At 43.7% G+C, this 22,935-nt stretch overlaps 1 protein-coding gene across 1 annotated transcript in view; it reads left to right on the top strand.

Moving 5' to 3' along the window:
• The window catches only part of WARS2 (tryptophanyl tRNA synthetase 2, mitochondrial), a 98,542-nt gene extending 85,737 nt beyond the window's left edge, over positions 1 to 12,805 (top strand). Inside the window, exons 3-6 of the mRNA XM_065423555.1 lie at positions 3,515 to 3,595; positions 6,724 to 6,809; positions 9,967 to 10,085; positions 12,357 to 12,805. Coding sequence (XP_065279627.1) covers positions 3,515 to 3,595; positions 6,724 to 6,809; positions 9,967 to 10,085; positions 12,357 to 12,805 — 735 coding nt within the window. The remainder of the gene's footprint in view (positions 1 to 3,514; positions 3,596 to 6,723; positions 6,810 to 9,966; positions 10,086 to 12,356) is intronic.
• The last annotated feature ends 10,130 nt before the right edge of the window (positions 12,806 to 22,935 follow it).

The following is a 22,935-nucleotide window of genomic DNA, read 5'->3' on the forward strand; positions in this document are numbered from 1 at the left end:
TTTATGTGAAGTATTTTATGTATAGAACAGCCTTAACTGATACACAATACTGTGTTTTTGTGTATTAGTTTCCCAGGTTTTTAGATAGGATCCTCAGCATTTCAGTTACTTCTTTCAGAAAGAACAGGACCTTCATCAAAGAGTTTTTTGAAGCTATTGCCCTTTGTGGAATGAGCTGTTTGTGTGTCAAAGGTCTTGCTCTTCATTAATATTAGCATGATAAATGTTATGAAATTTGATACAAAGCTACTGAAAATTAATTGACAGTGATAGAGAGATGGGGCATGTCTTTTTTACTTTTGACTGTTTCTTTCTATAACAGGAACTCCTCACTTAACGTTGTAGTTATGTTCCTGAAAAATGTGACTTTAAGCGAAACGATGTTAAGTGAATCCAATTTCCCCATAAGAATTAATGTAAATGAGGGGGTTAGGTTCCAGGGACATTTTTTTCACCAGACAAAAGACTATATTATATATATATATATACACACACACACAGTATAAGTTTTAAACAAACAATTTAATACTGGTACACAGTGATGATGATTGTGAAGCTTGGTTGAGGTGGAGGAGTCAGAGGGTGGGATATTTCCCAGGGAATGCCTTACTGCTAAATGAACTAGCAATTGACTGAGCCCTCAAGGGTTAACTCTCACAACACTCTACAAGGCAGCAGGAAAGGAGGGAGGGCAGACAGAGACACACACCCTGTGTGTGAGAGAAAGAATGCGCATTTCCCCTTTAAGTAGCTGACCCCAGGCTTAAGTACACTGCCTTGTTAATTAAATCAGCTTGCTGAGACCTGAGACCCGCAGCTACTGCCTAGAAGCTCCCTCCCTTGGTCGTGTGTCCCCCCTGCTCTATGGAAGATGGGGTAAGCGGGGTGCAGGAGCAGGGGGGACACCCTGACATTAGCCCCCATCTTCCCCCCTCCCCTGGTACAGCAAGCAGGAGTCTCTGGGAGCAGCTCCAAGGCAGAAGGCAGGAGCAGCACATGGCAGTGGGGGGAGGGACAGCTGCTGCACAGGGAACTTAGGGGAGTGGGGAGCTGATACGGGGAGCTGATAGGGGCTGCTGGTCCACCCTGGTTCCAACCACCCACCAGCTAGCTGCAAGGGGCTGCTCTTCCTGCAAGCAGTGGACAAAACAGGCGGCTGCCAAATGACGTTAGAAGGGAGCATTTCACAACTTTAAACGAGCATGTTCCCTAATTGATCAGCAACTTAACATCGAAACAACGTTAACCGGGATGACTTTAAGTGAGGAGTTCCTGTATATGAATTAACTCCATGGTCCCTTGTTTAGTAGCATAGAGAAGGACTTCCTGCAAAATTTTAAATGAATTTAATTCCATTTATACAAATCAAGTTCCTCCAAGGATACTACTTGACTTCACTGATTGCAGCTCTGGCTCTTTGTAATCCATCACTGCTGAGCATACTAAGCAGTATTGGGACAATGAGTTAATGAGCCTTTTATTTATTTTACCCTGTGTGATTGTTTTTCTTTGTTTCTTCCATGCTCCTTTGCGCTTCCTCCCTCCTCCCCCCCAGCCTTTCTTCTTTACACTAGCATGTATTCTTACCACTTTGTATTAATAATGGACCATGCTTCATGTGAATCTGGCTTTGGGGGCTAGAAGTGAATGTAACTCACTACTTAGAGCTAGGGCTGCAGAATGGCTGATCGCTCAGTGTTCCAGTAACACATGGGATGTCAAAGCCACTGGCACAGTAGGCACATGCAGCCTTGGTTGTGGGAGGGAGGCATGACAGAGGCATATCGTGAAATCCGTTGCTTTGGAAGAGAGTCCTTGTCAACACCAATGCAGCAGAAAAACATCCCCTCTTTGTGACTAGAAGAAAGAAACGATAAATTGTTTTGTACCAGATGGTGATTCCTCCTAAATGAAATAGGCATGGGTTAAGTCAGTTCCAGCCAGCTCAGTTTACATTGCATATTGCATAGAGGACACATTTGGTGCCATCTTGTCACCCTTTGCCTTGTGTACTAAAGCCAGGCAGGCAAATGAACATGAAGGAATCAAAAAAGAGAAGGTCTGGGAGGCTTCATGTCATTGTAATCAGTTCCTGAGCTATTCACCTCAGGTCATCAGTTCAGCTGTGGACCATAACATTAGTGACCAAAAGTAATTACAATCTTAGGGCTATTTGATGGATATTAAATTTAGTCAGTGATGGAATCGGTCCTTTTCCAAGTCTATGTACAACATCAAAATGATTTCTGCAGATGATATTAGTAATTGTCCCACTAGTTAATAAGCACTTTTTAATGCTTTTTATCTGAGCTCTTAGATCGAAACACAAGCATTAAGTTTCTCAACCCCTCTGTCCTAGGTATTATCATACCTCTCAACCTTCAGACCTGCCAGCATGTGACAGAGGCAACTGAAATGTGTGGCAAATGACCAGAAGTGGAACACCTGTGCTTTGTTGCACCTCACATTGTACCTCATAAATTACCTCCAGACAAAAACTGTTAAAATGGAGTTAAGATTGAGAATACACATCAGTGATTCATGGTGGGGGGTTTTAATACAGCAATGTTGTAATTATTTCCAAAACATGCATTATAAACCCAGGAAATTCAGAATTAAGGTTAGGATTCCTGTTAAAGTTTAACACGTTAAGGTGTAGAAATGTGAGGGCACCAAACAACCTTAACTCTGCCCTGTAGTGAGACACACCATTAGGAAAGAAAAAAATCTAAAATATATCTAAAAATCATCTAATCTAGTTTTACAGATGCTAAAATGTGTGCATCGTTTCATTTCCTGAAGGCATTTTGGTGGTTGTAGTCCCACATTAGATATGGCATCCTGGCTCTCTGCCCCATGCATCCTTCCCTAAGTCAATCGATATTTTGAGTCAGTCTTCCTCTTTCATTTGCAAAACATCTCCTGCCTTTGGTGCTGCAGAACAGGCAGGCTGATTAACCCAAAATGTAGAACATTCCAGAAAAATCCAGAATACTTAAGAGGTCTAGGTGTCCCCATTTTACAGACAGGACAACTGAAGCACAGAGATGTGTTTGACTCCCACAGCAAATTAATGTTGGAGCTAGGACTAGAAGCAAGGGGATCTGACTAACAGTCCTGTGCTGTAATCCCTAGCCCACTGCCTCAAGGTACTTGGCATTCTCAGCATAAAGGCCAAGATCTGAATGAACATGAAAATTAAAAACCTGTCTCACCTCCACAGTTTTCTTTCTTGGTCAGTTAGGGCAGGCTGACCAGGTAGGGTGGGGAAGCTTGTACTGCTGCTGCAGGAGTTGTACTTGTACTATGGATCAATATAGGTTCTTCAGTCACCAGGGCTCTCTGTTACTTCTCACCAGCACTAAACTCACTGAAAAAATGGTAGCCAAAAATAAACTAATCTTACTAATCTCTGGTTTGGTAGCCTTTACTGGCTGTACTTTCTCTTGAAATGATGTGTGCAGGTGAAAATACATTCAACCTATTCTGATTTCTTACGGCTTTTTTTTTTTAGGTGCCTGAACATGCAGAACTCGGTTGGATTCTTGGGTGCTTAACTAGTATGCCACGTATACAAAGCTTTCCGCAGTGGAAGGTAAGGTTTGTATGATCAGCATATTAAACTAAAAGGAGATTTAAGGAAATTTAATAACAACAGTATTGTCCTTCTTGTAAAAATTTCTGTTGCCTGTGGACCATAAACACTGGGCCGGTCATTCTTACTAAAAGGTGATGGAGTCACTTCAGGAAGAGGAAAGAAAACAACCCCGTACAATGCTATTACTATAGGAGACATAACTGTATATTGTGAGTCAGTGAGGCTGCTGCTGTGGGAGGTTACAAAGTAGCATACCTGTATAAGCAGAGAATACAGAGGCAGTTAAAGAAGGTTTTCAATTATAGACTGGTATTTTTAATCATTTATCAAAATGCTTAAAGTTCTTATTTCAAGCCTAGTAAAATAATAAAATGCAATAACTACAACACAACATTAAGGCTAAAAAATCAAGCAGTCACAAGTAAGGAAATTCCATAAGTAAGTCTTCTGTAACATTAGTTAGCTATTCTGTGTGTTGTATGGTATGGAATATATTAAGGTTTACATTTTAAAAGGGATACAGAAATAAACATTACTAAAGATGACTGTGGCTGAATTGATGCTCTGAAAAATCTTCCCTTTTGCCATTCATGACATATGTGCTTAATTTCTTAGTATTGCATCAACACTATTTTTTGCATTTAATTTCTGTGTGTTTTCTTTAACAAGAAGAGAAATCAGAAGTGTGCTGGGGTGTATAAACCCCACACTGACAGGGAAGGTGCTAGGGAGGTTCAGTGCTAAGGTAGCCCCACCTCTCTGGCCCTTCCAACCATGCATGGTAGGGCGGAAAGTGTTCAGAGGAGGAAGCTGCAGTCAGCAAGGGGGAAGCCCTGAGAATGGAGCGGCTGGAGAGTCTCCTGATGCAGCAGGAGGAACCTCCACCATGCCCGAGACCCCCAGCTCTGGGAAGAGTCCAGTGAGCCCCAGGAGCAAGCCTGGCAAGGAGAGCATGATTGGGCTATCTAGCCCAAAGGACTCCAGTAAAGCTGCTACCCAGGCATCCCTGAAGTAAGGTGGTGCCACTGACCTTTTTTTATTGTTGACCCCTGGAGGGGCTTCTTTGTTGACTTTGAACTTTTGCTTTTCTTCACCCATAAACAAAGTAAGACGTCTGCAAGGATGGGGCCCACTGCAAGGGCTAAGAGGCTGAGGTCTTGACTGGGCTGACCCTGTGGCGGTAACTAGGCATGGCAAGGGGCCCCGACCCAGCTAGAGAAGTGCCCCAGAAAGAATCTCTTACAAGTGGTGAAGAATGCGGGCACTTGGTCAGCTCTGCTGAAAGGGAGAGGAAAAGGGGGCAGGGAGTGGGGAAAAGGAGAGGAGAGTTTGAGGTTGAGAAAATCCTGACAGAAACAACCTTGTAATGGATCTGGAATGGCTGTTAAAATGCGCCACAGAAAACCAGCAGCACCAGGCCACCCTACAACAAAAACAGCAGCAGCTGCTTCAACAGCTTGCAATCCAGCAACAGCTGGGGCAGCAGCAGCAATAGCTGATAAGGGAATTAGCCACACGCCAACCTCAACAACAGAACCTGGAGCAACAGATGCTGTCAGTTCTCCAACCTCTAGGGTCACCCAGGGCTGTGGTGGCCACTAACCCTGGGCCCCCCAACTCAACACCCATCCCTGTGAAGCTGTCTAAGATGGGCACCACCAGTGACCCCAAGGCATTTTTCACTACTTTTGAGCAGGTGGCATCTGCCATGGCGTGGTCCTCAGAGCCATGCTATTGGTGCCATCTGTCAGGACCGGCTCAAACTGAATGCCATGAACTTGATTTGGCAGCAGCCCAGGACTATAGGAGGGTCAGAGAGGCCTTAACTTGACTGTTTAGATATCACCACCTCTCTGGGAAGAATCCAATGAGCCCCAGAGGCAAGCCTGGCAGGAAGAGAGTGATTGGGCTACCTGGCTGGAAGAACTCCAGTAAAGCTGCTCTCTAGGCACCCCTGAAGTAAGGTGGTGTCACTGACCTGACCCCAGGAGGGGCTTCTCTGTTGAGTTTGAACTTTTGCTTTTCCCCACCCATAAACCAAGTAAGAAGGCCTGCAAGGGTGGGGTTGGGGCTAAGAGGCTGGGGCCTAGACTGGGCCGACCCTATGGTGCTACCTGTATTGGGGTGTGGCAAGGGGCCCCGAACCTGAAAGACTGTTTTACAAGGAATCAGGAGAGAGACAAACAATGAGAAGAAAAAAATAATCCAGAGCAATTTGGTTCGCAGAGTTCACAACTGGAGCAGGCTAAATACCTCCAGATGTTTGTGGGTGGTTTTTTCCCCCTTCCTGTTTTTTCTTCTTAATTAAATAAACTCATTCAAATTTAAATGCAACAAATAGTGTTAATGCAAAACTTAGATTAAAGCCAAGCTTTTCAAACCTGAGTTTCTCAAGTTAGACTTGTAAAGCCATATTTAGGCATCTAAGTATAAGTGGTTGGACTTTTAAAACCCACAAATAGGAGCTGCAGGTGCTTGGCATCAGGTCCCCCATATTTAAGAGCCTGGAGATGGAGACAGGAGAGTATGATCTGGACGAAGGGGAGAGGAAAAAGATATAGGAAAATATGAGGAAGTCTGGACAGATTTTAAGGATTTTTTTAAATGTAGCTACAGTTAAAACAAAAAGCAGGAAACTAGATACTTGAACATCTACAGACCAGCTGGTCCAGATGATATGCATCTAGGGTGATAAAGGAATTAGGTATTGAACTTTTGAACCTTTGATAACTATTTACAAAAAGGTGGGTTAATCTGGAGGGTACCAGGACTTTGTATAAAAACAAGTGCTGCAAAGCAGTCTTCCAACAAACAAAAACAAAAAAGGAGTGAGTTTGGCTGTTACCATCCCACACATCTAATATATCTCCCTAGTAAAATAACAGAACAAATATTATGAGACGAGATCTATAAATATATCTAGAAAATAATGGATCCATGAGCAGTAAGTAGCACTGAGCATTGAAAAAGCACGAATTCTGTTAGGAATGCTTCTTTGCTAGAATGACACAGTCAGTGAATGAAGCAGACTCACTAACTGAAACTTAAAACCAAAAAAATCAAAATCAGACGTTGACATCATTAGCCAAATGGATGATTTCCCTATGTCTTTCTTTTGCAAACAGGTAAAGAATGCCAGCCAGAATTATGAAGGAACCGTTGGTCTGTTCACATACCCTGTGCTTCAAGCTGCAGATATTCTGCTGTACAAGTAAGAGACAGAATGTGAGCCCACAGGCAACGTCTGTTCAACTGCTGTAAGATGAAAGTTCTTTGGGTCAACGTGTTAAATACCAAGGGGCGTGAATAGCTGAGAGGATTGGGAATGGATGAAACCTTTTAGTCTTTCAGTCACTGATTAAAATCTTGCTCAGGTTGATAGTGGTTAAATATCAGGCCACTAGAAAGCCATTGGATGGTATTGTCTAAGAAGAAGAGTTGGTCACCTCAGAACAATTTAGTGCATGTCCCTGAAATCACCAATAAAACTAACACCAATTGACCCATTTAGCTGTTGCGTTGGATTGATTGACTGAATGGGCCACAGAGACTAAACTAGTTGTGGATCCTCAAGATCAGGGCTGATTCATGTTGTTACTTCCCATGATGGACCTGCTATGAAGCTAGAGAGATTTAGTGTCCAGACCTTTCAGTTGGGCACTTTACACCACTATTAAATTCATTTACATTTTTTTCAAGTTGTGGCGTAGATTATGCTGTGTCGATGGGGGAGGAGTTCTCTGCACAAAGGGGAAGCTAAACCTCATGTGTTGCCTTCATGAGAAAGTTGAGACCCATTACAGAAGCATAGTTCTATACTAGTCAATTATCTTCGATGTAAGATTAGCAGAGGTCCCAGCTTTGACATGAGGTGTAATGCCTGGCACCATCAGGATGTCATGTAGCCATATGGCACAATATTTGAAGAAGTCTTCTGCAAATTGGGAAACTATGAAGTAGCATTTTTTTTTCACATTTTAACTCTTTTTTACATCCCTGAGGAGAAGTTTACTGTACTGAGGAAATGTAGACAATATCCTTCTTTCAGTTACTCATTCTTTTTTTCCTGGTTCTTCCCGCACATCTCTTGTAAACCTAATCCCTCTTCTTCTCCCTGCCCACTTACCCAGTGCTAGCAGCCTGACTCCTATACCACTTCACTCCAGCTTCTTGATGGTTCCACTCTACACTCTATTCTCCCCATACACGGCTGAGATTTTAGTTCCTAGGCTGACTCATGAGACTGAGATCAAGAGCTAGTAATGTGGAGGAAGGTTGCATCTGTGAATGAAGCATAGTTAAGTCGGGTAATATGTAAAATCTTAATGAATCTCCAAGGGAGAGTAAATAGTACATTATGTTTGCAGATTATATTGAGTTGTGTGGGTTCGTCAACTCCTGTGAGGACAAAGAAATGATACAAAAGGGCATGGAGGGTTTGGGAATATAGAGTAGGCAGGAATAACAAGGCTTCTGCCTGAAAAATACATCTCGGGTAAAATAATCCATAGCATAGAGTCAGTGGGAGGGAAAACAGTCATGTCAAAAGACTTAGGGATGATATTGCTAGTTTATATGTATCATAATTAGGAATATTGGGGTAAAAGTAAAGGGAAAATGTAATTTGAATATTAGAAAAAACTTCTTAACTGAGATCTGTTTGATAGTTGAATAGTTCCCCAAGGGGAATAATAGAAGCCCCATCAATTAAAGTAATTTTAATAAACAAAACACTGGACAAAACACTGGCAACTTCACTATCAGAAACCATTCTGCACTGGGCCCTGGGATGGACTGAACTACCTAGATCTTTCCCATCTGTGTGTAATAAGATTCTGTACTTTTGATTATCAGTGCTCATTTTAGCTCAATTTTTGCATGTTAAGTCCTGGCTGACTGAAAATAGATGACAAAATAAGGAGGTGTGAGAGAGAGAGCACATATATTAAAAGATATATATTTATCAAGAGAGATCTTTTATATTCAAAATTATAGGAAATGGGACAAGAGGCAAGAGAAAATGGATAATTAGGAAAGGAGCAGCAGTCATAGAAGGAAGAGCAGGAAAAGCAGACGCTGAAATGGTACAAAGCAAAACTAACTGCGGAAATAAGAACACATAAAAATGGCAGAAAAGATTCAGCAAATAAAATACCACAAACAAAATAAATGAATTAGGGGGAGGAAGCGAGGGAGAAACAAAACCAACTGAAGTGACCTAGGAGGAAAAAGAGGATTAGGGAGAAGAAAAAAAAGTAAATTAATAGAAGGTAAATAAATAGCATGTGAGAAGCAGGAGCAAAGACAGCAAGAAAACTAACAAAAGAAAATCAGAAAGAAAGGAAGTCATGCAGAGGCATTTATAGAAACACAATATGTTTTCGGGTCAGTGGGATAACTTTGTGATTCTGGAACCATTTTGGCATATGGAAATGTTCCTTTTGGGCTGCTTAAGTGTATTGATTAAGGTAACTGTTTTTTCTGTGTTGTAAGACACTGTGATTTCCTATGGGCTACTGTAACAGTTTTTAGCTTGTCCTGATTACTCTTTGGTGGGTAGAGGGGTGAAGAGATTGACCCCCTGTAGTTTAGGATCATAAGTAAAGAATACCATATTGAATTGAAATTGTCTGGGTATTTAGAGACGCAGAATGTAAATTAGAATTTGGCCAGGACTTGGTTTAACATACACCAACTCTTTAAAAAGTGCAGTGGAAGCTTTAATAAACAAAAGAGGACATGATTTCAAGTCTATATCTCATCTAAAAAATCACAGATTAACAGTGAGGGCTATTAATCATTGGAAAATAACACCAGGGAAAGTGATGGATTCTCCATCTCTTAAAGTCTTCAAATCAAGACTGGATGTCATTATGGAAGATATGCTTTAGCCAAACACAAGTTATTGGGCTTCAACACAGCAGTAATTGAATAAATTTGTATGACCTGTGTTATACAAGAGATCAGACTAGATGATCAAACGGTCCCTTCTGTCCTTAAAATCCACGAATGAATAGAAGACAGTGGGTAGTAGAAATCTTATGGAAAGTGGGAGATGCTTGCAGAATGCAATTGTACATGCCAGTATTGTTACTCTTTCTGGTATATTTCCCATTTACGTTCAAACTTTGGTAAAAGGCTGTTCTTTTGCTGCTGAATCTGCATTTCATCCCATCAGACACAGCAGAACCGTATTAGACAGGAGCCGTATGGAATCTTGTTCACCCAGAAGAGAGTGAGTTAGCTGTGATTGAACATTTGGCTCCGTCTGGCCCTCAACTATGGCAGGAGCTGTGACAGTCTCAGGTAACGTTTCAATAGAACCAGAGAATTTTGCTGAGTTTCCTGTATCTGTCTTTTATTAAAAGGTCAACACATGTTCCTGTTGGAGAAGATCAAGTCCTGCACCTGGAACTGGCTCGAGATATAGCACAACACTTTAACAAGAAATATGGAAACTTCTTTCCTGTGCCCAAAGCCATTTTAAGTGAGTAGGGAGACGTGTGGTTAAATACTAGATTGTAGTGTGTTATTAAGGGTTGAGGTTTGACTTACAGGTAAGGTAAATCTATGTGGGAGCAATTGTGGAAAGGGGGCAAACTGATGCAGGGCCGGCTCTAGGCACCAGCAAAACAAGCTGGTGCTTGGGGCGGCACATTTTTAGGGACGGCATGGCCGGCGCCAGAATGCCGCCCCTAAAAATGTGCCGCGGCCGCCCTAGCTCACCTCCACTGCTGCTGCCTGGGAGGGAGGGGGAGATCCCAAGCGGCCGCAAAACAGCTGTTTCGCGCGCCGCTGCTCCCCCTCCCTCCCAGGCTTGAGAGCCTGGGAGGGAGGGGGAGAAGCGGCGCCCGCGCCGCGGCCACTCGGAGTCTCCCCCTCCCTCCCAGGCTCTCAAACCTGGGAGGGAGGGGGAGATCCCGAGCGGCCATTTCGCGCGCCGCTGCTCCCCCTCCCTCCCAGCCTTGAGAGCCTGGAGGGAGGGGGAGAAGCGGCGCCCGCGCCGCAGCCACTCAGAGTCTCCCCCTCCCTCCCAGGTTTGAGAGCCTGGGGGGAGGAGGCAGGGCTGGGGATTTGGGGAAGGGGCGGAGTTGAGGCGGGGCGGGGTGGGGTAATTAAAAAACGGGCGGGGGGGGGCGGCCAAAATTGTGTTTGCTTTGGGCGGCAAAAATCCTAGAGCCGGCCCTGAACTGATGGCAAAGTTGATTAATAGAATATAATGAATATGGGGCTTTGAAAACCCCCAGAAAGGAATGTGTACAGTATCTGCTATTCCAGTCCTGCCCCCCCCCCCCCCCCCCAATGCTCTGCTACTGCTTTCAATCCTGCTTGGTTACAGCCCCTGCTCTTGCAGGCATGGGCCTCTCATGAGGAGAGAATATGTTCGATGGTGCCAATTAAGGAGCAATTTGTGATGCCCGTTAAGGTGTTGAATAAGAGACCACCATCCAGCATAACGCTATAGTGTTTGCTTGTAGTAAATGCTGTAATTGAAGTTGCAAAGCAGTTTCTATTTTATTACCTTCATTGCCATAGCACACAAAAGTTCATTAGGTGCTTTGACATATGCTTGTAAATTTCAAGAAGGCTCTTCATTGGAGCTAAACTTTCCATTCTTGGTCACAGCTTAAAGCTTAGGAGATTTTGAGGAAAATGTGTTCAGCCATTTTTTGCATTATGAGGCCATGAAAAATTTCTGAATCTTTCTGTAGAGCAAATGGCACATGTGGCAGGAAACATGAGCAGCTGAGTACAGAAAAAGTGTGGTATCTTTGCATTAGTTCATAATCTAGAGGAATGTGCATCCCCCAGGAGCAGGGAGTTCTCCCCTTAGAAAAGATTACTCTGCCAGGATATCGTTAGTAGCCCTCTTTCCACTTTAAAGCCCCAGTTAAAAATGAAAGGTCACCCATGAGAATATTGGGTGTTACAAACCTTGGTGCGGTGTCTTGTGAGCAGTTTGAGAACAAATACTGTGATGTCTGTGCAACTGTGATTCTGTGCTATGCGATTCTAGTAATTAGATCAATGGCTCATACTGCATTTTGTGTATAATAATAATAATGGGAAGAGACTGTGAATTAATGGAGTGGTGTAACTAGATGAATGTTGCCAAGTGCTTTATAATACTGGTATCTTGTCTCGCATGCATGCATGTGTCTCAGTTATTTCTAAGGCACCTATCACCCTGCCAAAAGTTAAGCAATGTTTTCTCCCTGCCTAGTTTTTGAGTAGATAACACCTGGGAGGGAGCTATTTCTAAGGAGCTCTAGGAGAGTTTCAGGGGCTTCTTGTGTGGGACAGCTTCTCATGGTGAGGAGGCTGGTCATTTTGAGACTCTCATCTGGAGTCTGATCTGACCCAGCTCCCCATTGTTACGGGATCCCTCACACACTTCTAGTTTGTGCTCCCTGGGTTACTCGCCTCGCCAATACCAGGTACCTAAAGGAGGAGGTGGATTGGTAGGGAAATCAGCATAGAGCCATAGCAGGGAATCATCCCAGCAGCAGTAGGTAACTGGGGAGAAGGGGAACTAGGTTCAGGTTCTTTGGGTGATTATGGGGGGAAAGGGGAATGGCTGGGGTGCTTTTGGTGGGAGAGAATGAAGATCAAGGATGAGTGTATTTTGTAATGCTTGGGAAAGTAATTGTTAAAGCAGGGCAAACAGCCAGGGCAACCTGCCATAGGTTGTAGTATTCACCTAAGAAAAGTGCCAAATAAGCATTAATAGAAAACCATTATCTGTTTGTGTTTTTAGGTACAACAAAGAAGATAAAGTCTCTCAGGGATCCAACAGCCAAGATGTCCAAGTCAGACCCTCAGAAGTTAGGCACACTCAACATCACAGACAGTCCAGAGGAGATTGTTCTGAAATTCCGCAAGGCTGTGACTGACTTCACCTCTGAGGTGACCTATGACCCAGACTCTCGTCCTGGTGTCTCCAATCTAGTGACCATTCATGCTGCAGTAACAGGACTCAGCATAAAGGAAGTGGTGCACCAGTGTGTTGGTTTTGACACTGCTCACTACAAAGGGATAGTGGCAGAGGCAGTTATTCAGAAATTTGCACCAATCAGGAATGAAATTAAGAGGCTCCAGGAGGACAAATCTCACTTGGAGAAGGTTTTACAGGCTGGAGCAGAGAAAGCCAAAGAACTAGCTTCCCCTGTGTATCAAGAAATAAGGAGATTAGTAGGGTTTCAATAGAACCTACTGAATAGTTTAAAATTATCTTATTTCCTGAGATAGCTCTTGTTCATCATCTCCCATCTCAGAGTCTGAGAGAGAATTTTCTTTGTCCTGGAAAATCAGACAAAAACAATCAGAGATGATTTTTCCATGTGATTATGACACCATCCAATGGGACCAGCATCAAGCCATTCTGGATGGCCAAAGGAAGGCACAGACACACAATTTCCAAAGAAACTCACAAAACCAGAACAGTGAAGCTGACCAAATTAACTGCCTGTTTTCATAGAGCAACATAAAAAGTTGAAATAGAAGACACGGTCGTTGGGATGTCAGAGTTGCTGCATTCCTGATTGCTCCAGCAGGAGAGGAAGTCACAAGCTTCATAAAATCCTCCCCTATTACACACACAACCCCACAGAGAAAGACAACTGTTTCATAAACTCTGATGACAGTTACACTGTGCTGAATGTGATGGCAGAATGTGCTTCTGGATAACCAGAATAAAAATACATACTAGAGACCTGGAATGCCCAGGACATTGGTAATGGGAAAGAGAGTCTTTCACCTCTAAATCCCCAGTTCAAATGCAGCCTAGTTTGGTAATGACAGCTAGTCTGTATGAAATAAGTTGGGCTCTTAGTCCGTTTCCTGATATACAAATGTCCATATTACAGAAACCACCATGACCATTGAAACTCTGCTTCTTTTTGGCAGTCTCAGTAAAGAATTCATGGAGTGAATGGAACCTGTACTCTCTACCCTGAACTCCCCTCTCACTTCTAGGTCATCTTAGTAGGTCAGGATTAAGATCCATTGGCAGGGGACTGTCTGTGTTGGGAAACTTGCTCTGCAGCTGTCCATTCTGCAGATATTCTGTAGAGGAGTAAAGGCTCGAGCACTGTCAGTCCAGCGCCAACTACAGGATTCATTTTAGAATCTCTGTCCTGCAGGGAAATGACTTTTGGCTGGGAAACCAGAGAACTGGCTGTAAAATTAACAAAAACTGCTTGTGTAAGTGACTAGCTGACTACAAAGCCATGGTTATGATCAAAGTATTTTTCTTAAAATGAATAGGCCTAGTAATGAGAGCTGCACTCAGCCTCCACAGATCTTATTCCTCCCAAGCCCCAGTGAGAGAGCCTGGAATGAGTGAGCTGCTGCTGAGGAGCAGAAGGAAAGGGAGAAATTGGCAAAAAGGAATAAACTCTTCTAAAGGGAATGGAATGGAGAGGGTAGAGAAGTGCTTAAAGCAATGCAAAAGCAATTATTGTACTGTTGTGGAGAATTTCACTGCATCAGTGCGTTGATGCCTCACATTTGAAACCACTGTATTAAAACTTAAACTAAGTTTATAGTACCACAATCATGGCAGGTACTGCAAAGAGGAAAACGCAAATTTAAAAGTGTCTGAAACATGTCTTCACTGTTTCTTTCTCCTGAGTTGGGAAAGGTGGAAGTTATATCAAGAAACTAGGGCAACTCTATACTCCTGAATCAACATGAACTGATCTTTTTTCTGTGTAATACAGACAAATAAAAAGCTGATGAATTTGTTTACTGGTTGGAGTGAAGTGATGAGTGTTCACTGACTCAGAATCTTTAGCTCCTGTATATTGCAAAGCAAGAAATTCACAATTGGATGTCCCTACCATCCAAGCTAAGACCTGGGTTTATATATAACGGATCTGTAGAAAGAGAAGAATGAGATGAGAATTTTCAGGTAAGACAATTACTAAAGCTAGTCGAGACTAGAGGAGGTATATGAATGGACACAATGATGTCAGTTAGAAAACAAGTGCAAGGTAATAAACATTGGAAGGATTAAATGCATCTATTCATACACGTAGCTGGTTTCTAAATTAACACACAGGGAAAGACGTGGGTGTCGTGGACAGCTCATTGTAAAATCTCTGCTCAGTGGCCAGCAGCGGACCAGAAGGCAATTGTTAGGTTTCATGAAGAATAGGTTAGAAAGTACTACTGAAAATATCATAACACCACTCTAAGTTGATAATACTCAAGATAAAGACATACTGTTCATTTCTGGATGCTCCACATTAAAAACGTTATATCAGAAATAGAAGATGGTCAAAAGGTAAGGAATAAAAATTAGAGGCAAAGAGACTAAATCGGGCGGACCGGATGATCTTCATCCGAGAATATTAAAGGAACTGGCGCGAGAAATTGCAAGCCCGTTAGCGATAATTTTTAATGAATCTGTAAATTCGGGGGTGGTACCGTTGGACTGGAGAATAGCTAATGTGGTTCCTATTTTCAAGAAGGGGGAAAAAAGTGACCCGGGTAACTACAGGCCTGTTAGTTTAACATCTGTAATATGCAAGGTCTTGGAAAAAATTTTGAAGGAGAAAGTAGTTAAGGACCTTGAGGTCAATGGCAATTGGGACAAATTACAACATGGTTTTACGAAAGGAAGATCGTGCCAAAGCAACCTGATCTCCTTCTTTGAGAAAGTAACAGATTTTTTAGATAAAGGAAATGCGGTGGATCTAATATACCTGGATTTCAGTAAAGCGTTTGATACGGTACTGCATGAGGAATTATTGGTTAAATTGGAAAATATGGGGATCGATATGAAAATCCAGAGGTGGATAAAGAACTGGTTAAAGGGGAGACTGCAGCCGGTCGTACTGAAAGGTGAACTGTCAGGTTGGAGGGAGGTTACCAGTGGAGTTCCCCAAGGTTCGGTTTTGGGTCCGATTTTATTTAATCTATTTATTACTGACCTCGGAACCAAATGTAGAAGTGGGCTGATAAAGTTTGCGGATGACACAAAGTTGGGAGGTATTGCCAATTCGGAGAAGGATCGGGATATCCTGTAGGGAGATTTGGATGACCTTGTAAACTGGAGTAATAGTAATAGGATGAAATTTAATAGTGAGAAGTGTAAGGTGATGCATTTAGGGATGACTAACAAGAATTTTAGTTATAAGCTGGGGACGCATCGGTTGGGAGTAACGGAGGAGGAGAAGGACCTCAGAGTCCTGGTTGATCGCAGGATGACTATGAGTCGGCAATGTGACGTGGCCGTGAAAAAAGCTAATGCAGTCTTGGGATGCATTAGGCGAGGTATTTCTAGTAGGGATAAGGAGGTGCTGCTTCCGTTATACAAGGCACTGGTGAGACCTCATTTGGAGTACTGTGTGCAGTTCTGGTCTCCCATGTTTAAAAAGGATGAATTCAAACTGGAACGGGTACAGAGAAGGGCCACTAGGATGATCCGAGGAATGGAAAACCTGTCGTATGAAAGGAGACTCGAGGAGCTCGGTTTGTTTACCCTAACCAAAAGAAGGCTGAGGGGGGGATATGATTGCTCTCTTTAAATATATCAGAGGGATAAATACCAGGGAGGGAGAGGAATTATTTCAGCTCAGTACTAATGTGGACATGAGAACAAATGGATATAAACTGGCCGTCGGGAAGTTTAGGCTTGAAATTAGACGACGGTTTCTAACCGTCAGAGGGGTGAAGTTCTGGAACAGCCTTCCGAGGGAAACAGTGGGGGCGAAAGACCTCTCTGGCTTTAAGATTAAGCTTGATAAATTTATGGAGGGGATGGTTTGATGGGATAACGTGATTTTAGTCAATAGGTCAATAACGTGCCATCGCTGGTAATTAGTATCAATGGTCAATGAGGGTCTGGCTGGAGAATCTTGCCCGCATGCTCGGGGTTCTGCTGATCGCCATATTTGGGGTCGTGAAGGAATTTTCCTCCAGGGTAGATTGGCAGAGGCCCTGGAGGTTTTTCGCCTTCCTCCGCAGCATGGGGCAGGGGTCGCTTGCTAGAGGATTCTCTGCAACTTGAAGTCTTTAAATCATGATTTGGGGACTTCAACAGCTGAGTCAAGGGAGAGAATTATTCCAGGAGTGGGTGGGTCAGCTTTTGTGGCCTGCATCATGCGGGAGGTCAGACTAGATCATCATAATGGTCCCTTCTGACCTTAAAGTCTATGAGTCTATGATTGAAAAGATTGACTGTCTTCTTTACAAGGAAAACGAGGGGGGCCATGATAGAGGTATATATAATAAACATTATAAAGAGAAGGTGGATTACATGCTTATATTGTCTTATAATATCAGAACAAGAAGTGTCCAATGAAATTTAAAAAGACAAACTTAAAAACTGATTTTTTTTAAATTGTTTTACAGAATGTATGGCTAACCTCTGGAACTCATTCACACAAGATATTAAAGTGCAAGTATTTAGCAGGATTCAGAAAAACTTGCACATATATGAATAAAGAATATAAACCTATATGCTTCAAAGCATAAAACATGGACTATAAGCAACTGACAGATTAGGCTTAAGAAGAAACTTCTACTGTGGGCTGGTTATTCCATAACTGTTCATTGTGAGGATTTTTGTACGTTCATCTTGAAGCATTTGCTGCTGACTACTGCTAGAGACAGGATACCTAACTTAGATGGACAACTGGTCTCATCCAGAATGGCAATTTCTGTATTTCTGAGGGAATTCTGTGCAACAAAATTCTGGTTTGGGACTATCTGAAGCAATTGGCTCATAGTTTAAATCTATTTCTGTTTCTACACAGAAACAATTCAGTTCAAATCCACCCAATTTTATCAGGAAAACAATGGGAGGGTCTTGGACCTGCCACTAAATGAAGCAGTTTAGATTAACCAAGCTGCCCATCACTATACACTGATTAGGCTCATTACAGTTCTTCAGTTATCACAGATATAGCCATGCAGTCACATATGGAGATGTTTCTCACTGGTACAAAATAACTTATGGGTTCTGAATTGTTCAAAATGAGCTGGCCAGTCTTAAAAATGACCTATAAAAGAAAACAAAAATGTTGTTTCCTTTTTGTTTCTTAACGATGTATGCAGAAGGCCCACAGGTATTTTTTTAATGTTTTTCCCTGCTTGTTTTTTACATTAGAAATTCAGCTCTCATTTGCTGTATTTTTCCTAGGGGACAACATGGATGGCTGGAGAACTCATATGGTTACAAATGACATCAGAGATACCAGGAAGATAAACCTGATTAATTGGCAGGGGAAGGAATTTTTATTCAGCCTGTTTAAAACACTCTCTTGATTTCTGTTGACACCTGTTTAATTCAAATGCCTAACAAACACTTTGGTAAAATATATTTGTTAAAAATTCTATACTGTACCACATCAGATAAGATTAGAGGCTCCTAATCCATTTCTTCCTCTTTTAAAGGGGGACCTCCAGCAAAAGACAAATCTTGGTATTCCTAGGGTTTGGTTTTGTGTTTTAATCTTTAGGTTGTTTGTTTTTTAAGAGAGATTTCAGAACTCTGAGATACCAGAGCATACAAATTCTGCACTAGTGTTGCAGCACTGCATGTACAGACTGCAGCCACACTGCATTGTGTTATGAATGTTCTTGAATTATTTTGTTTTAGCTCCATATGGGCTTGGGGTTCAACATTCCTCCCTTTTAAGCAAAGAAACAGGAGCAAGTATGCTCTTAAAGTAGAAATATTTCATATCAGTAAAATAAGGATGGGGACAAAAGAGAGAAACTCCTGGCATGTTGGAAGAATGGATTGTGAACAGAATGTTTCTAACATTCTCCAGGAGGTGTCATTGAGATTTTTCTGAGAAGCCAAAAAATGTGCTTGGGGCAGGGAGAGTGGTTCTTATGAATTTATGTATAATGTAATTTGGCTTTATTAAATTTAAGGGTTTATCACTGTTTCCAGAAAAATTGCAGCTTTCTTTCCTTTTGTTTGCATTTAAGAGTACTGATTTTTCCTTTTTATTTCTTTATTTAATTTTCTTCCCTTAAACATACTTTACACTTTTACCACATTTTTATAGAACATGTTGATCATTTTATTTTCTTTGGGAAAGATTTACTTCTACTGAACATACAACCCAAAAGTATGATAAAAATTGGGGGGGGTTGTTTAGGGGGCTGGAGGGAGGTATTTTATATTTCACACATGCCAAGTTCAAAAGAGAAATCATTAAGTATGATTTCCACCCTAGCACAGGCCAGATGTGCAGCAGATATAACCAATGTAGTTTTTTATTGTCTGAGTCCACACATGGATTAAAAAAATAACCAGGAAAGAAGTGTGAACTGTCCCATTCATCTCAATAGGTTGTTTACTCTGAAACCTAATGGTTAGCTGTCAACATTATTTACTATTTCACTGCTGATCAAAGTACACACACACCAGATTGTACCAGATTTAGTTGGGGATTAGGTCCTGCTTTGAGAAGGGGGTTGGACTAGATGACCTGAGGTCCCTTCCAACTCTGATATTCTATGATTCTGTGATTGTGCAGAATGTTCCACAGTGGAGCTATCAGGCTGCTTGTTTTAAGAGAGACTTTTCATCTAACTACCGTAATGTATAAAGGAAGATTTACTGAGCTGGGAGCCATGAGTTGTGGTTTCAGTTCTAGTGACTGCTATTTATACTTCAGCATACTTCCTAGCCCCTATCACTGAGCAAAGCTTTATACCCCAACCCTAGAAGGCAGTCAAATATTAGTCCATTCTCTATTTTACATATAGGTATGCAACAAAATTGTATGATCTCATTTCAAGCTGACTGAAAATTGAACCCCTGCTCTCTAATACAGCAGAGCTAAATTTCATCAGGTTAGCCATGCTTCCTTTCGTACTGCATGAACCAAATCTACATGCTGTGGTTATCCTATCTGTAACCACTCCTCCACACTCCCTGCCCACAACTAAGGATAGAACCTGGGATTCTTGATCTCCAGTATGCTTCTGCTGTCATCAAACAGTTGTGTAACCCACTGGAAAGTGTGTGTCAAATCTCCCTGTAATATTTGGTCTACATAAAGCTAGCAATTTCCCCAGTAGCTCAACTAGCTCACCAATCTGTGATGGGGATTTAGAGGTCCAGGATTCGGATTCTGTTCTTGGGCGAGGGGTGTGGTTTCACAAAAGATGGGCTTGTTTTTCTGGGGTGGGGTGGTTTGTTTGCTTGTATGTTTGTTAATGATTTATTTAATTCACACAGTGAAATAATATCCTTTAAATAGGCTTTATAGTTAAAAAAATCATAATCTGTCAATTATGGTGTAACACACAAGATACAATAGCAGTCAACATTGTGCTCATTTGTCACACATCTTGCTGGTATCACACACTGACAAGTTTGATGGTTAAAGAACCACCTTTTTATTTTATTTTTTTTAACCTAGCTGAGCTTTGGCTCCTAAACCTAACTATTCTCAAGCTGCTTTTGAGGGAAGGGGTTAGCTGAAGTGGCAATGTCTTTGTGATTTAGGGGAAAGTTTGAGTGGCTGATGAGTGGGCTACCACAATCAGGGCTGCCCAGAGGATTTAGGGGGCCTGGGGCAAAGCGGGGGAACTGCCGCGCTTGTACTCACGCGGTGGTGGTCCGGGTCTTCGGCGGTGGGGGGCCCTTCAGTCGCTCCGGGCCTTCGGCAACGCTGAAGGACCTGCCGCCGAAGACCTGGAGTAACTGAAGGGCCCCCCGTCGCCGAAATGCCGCCGAAGACCCGGGCTGCCGCCGGGCCAGGGCTTGCGGGTCCCCTGCGGGGCCTGGGGCAAATTGCCCCACTTTCCCCCCTCCCCCCCTCTGGGCGGCCCTGGCCACAATAGGACTCTGAGTGGGCTGGGGAGCTTGTATGGATACTGGGACATTTGATGTATTTTTTAATAAAATCTCCATAGGGCCTGGAACAAAAGATAAGTCTGATAAATTGTAGTAAATAAAGAGCAAATTCTTCCTTCAGGATACACTCCTGCAACTGTACAGAAAACAACTGCATTAGTGTAAGGGCAGAGTTTTGTCCATCGTGTATAATGGCTCTTTATTACCTGCCATGGTTCCCTGCTCCTTGAATTGGATTGTCTTCTGGAGGGAGGAAGCTTGAGCTTGTTAAAGCACAGGAATAGGAGTCTGGAGACATGGCTTTGCATATGCTTCCTGTGTGACCTTGGGCAAGTTACTTTAGCCCTCTGTTCCTCAGTTTCCTCAGTTCTAAAATGAGGCTAAGAAGCCTTCCTTGCCTCACAGAGGTAAACTACTGTTTGTCAACCTAGAGTTATAGCATTTCAACCTGAGACACTGCCACTGGAGTGCATGGCATAGACAAACAATGAAACATGCCAGGGAGCAGACATTTCAATCCTGCATAATAAATAAGGAAGCCAATGAAAGCATTAAGCCTTTGTGTCTTACAGAAACCTACAGGCGAGGCCTTCCTATCTTGGTTTTCTTGCTCTGCTCCAAGGGCTCAGCTGGCTTGAAAGAAACTCGCATGGCCCTGCACTATTGTAGCCCCTTCATCTTTCCTTTCTCCTGGCAGCTTGAAAGGGAGGGCCTCCACTGAGGATCTAATATCAAAAGGGAAAGGGTAATGCCATTACATGGAGGGGGGAAATAATTACCAAATTTCCTGAATAGTAAACAGCTTTAAAACCCCTGAACGCTTTGCTAGCTGGGCCCTAGTGGATGCCTGCACAGTTTTATCATCCATCGGTGCCTGCTGCAGTTTGGGCTATTGTTGCAGCTTTCACACACACGCGCGCACACACACAAAAAGTTTGATTTAAAAAGTATAAACGTTAATAGCGGTGGGCCCGACAGGAGAAATTGAATGAATTCTTCCAAGTCCGTGGGCAGGAGGGAGTTTCTCCAGTGCGGCTTCCCCTTCTCTGCAGGGAATTACACCGCTCCAGTGGAGCACTCCGCAGCCTCACACGCCAGGAGTTCAAAGGGAGAGAAAGGGCCGGGGGACCAGTAGTAGCTCGGGACGGTCAGCAGGGGGCAGCGTGGTGACTTGTCTCGGGGCTCCGGCGGAAAGCAGCCGCCGCGCGGTGAGTCTGGTCAGCAGCTCGGGGGGGCGGGAAGAAAGGGATTGGGCGGCGAAAGCGCTGCCCGGGCTCTGCAGGGCTCGGGAACCCCTGAGTCCGCTGTCTCGGGACACAGACCGCCCCCACGCCGCAGCCCGGCGCTGCTTCCTGCCCGGTGCCGCTGCTCTGCCCGCGGCGAAAAGCCAACCGGGCTAGAGACCGCAGCTCCGGCTCCCCAGAGGAGCCCCGCCTGGCTTTGCCGGTGGTGGGTGATTTTCCCTGGGGGCCCGCGGCGTTGGGGGGAAACTTTCCAAAGCGCGTTGGAGCCAAATCACGAAGTGGCCCTAGCGGAAGGGGGGAGCAGGGGCAGAAGCGGGAATGGGGGGGGGGGGGTCTCAGCAGCACCACTGTGCTGTGCCGGGGCAAAGCCCGCGCTAAAGCTGTCTGACCCTGGCCAGCCAAAGAACAGGTCCCCGGCTCCTCCGCCGCTTTCTGTGAGCCCCCGGGCGTGCGGGGGGCGGGGGGTCCCACCGCCGCTGGGAAGGTCACGGATCAATAAAGGCAGGTGTCGCTTGAGATCAAATTGCATGAAACTCCCCATGGCCGCGGAGGGACCAGCGCCGGAGCGAGGAGTGCAGGATCGGGCCCAGTTTCAGCTCCTTGGAGCCCGAAGGACACGTTAGGATCCGGGTGTTGGGGGTGGGGGGGTCCCTTCCTTCAGCACTGAAATATTACACGCTTTGGTCTGCCCCCTTACCTTGTAGATTTCACAGCAGAGATGTATAGGGGACAATCCCGCTCCCTTGGGGGGAGGAGGTTTGACACTTGGATCAGGCAACCTAAGGCGGTCAAGCGATCCTGTGCCCTAAAGCAAAAGTGAGTTTAATACAGGGTGAGACTCGTGTTGCTCTTTAGAGCACGAGACGCTAAGGCACAGATGAGATTAAATCTGTGCACCAAACCCCTCTGCTTTTCTTAAACACACACAAAACGCGAGAGGGGCCAAGGATCAGGTTGGGCCGTAGGGCCTCCCTGAATGTCTATCGCACGTAGGGGGAGACGCACGCTCGATTTCACTGGAAACTTTTAATATTCCGTTAAGGTATTTCCCCCAGGCATCTTGCTAACCACTGTTGGAAACCCAGTCAATACATCCATATCTAAAGGACCGTTACTTGGATGTGTCACTTAAGTGCGTTACCCGGCTCTTGGTTTGTCTTTGATTCAGTTCTTCGCCGTGATATATACCAGTGGTTATGAGAGGATGGCTAAAAATATTCCACCTCCTAAAGAGACCGCTGATCCTCAGTGAATACCAAAGGCAG

Source organism: Emys orbicularis, chromosome 1 (assembly GCF_028017835.1).
Source record: "Emys orbicularis isolate rEmyOrb1 chromosome 1, rEmyOrb1.hap1, whole genome shotgun sequence".
Lineage (NCBI taxonomy): Eukaryota > Metazoa > Chordata > Testudines > Emydidae > Emys > Emys orbicularis.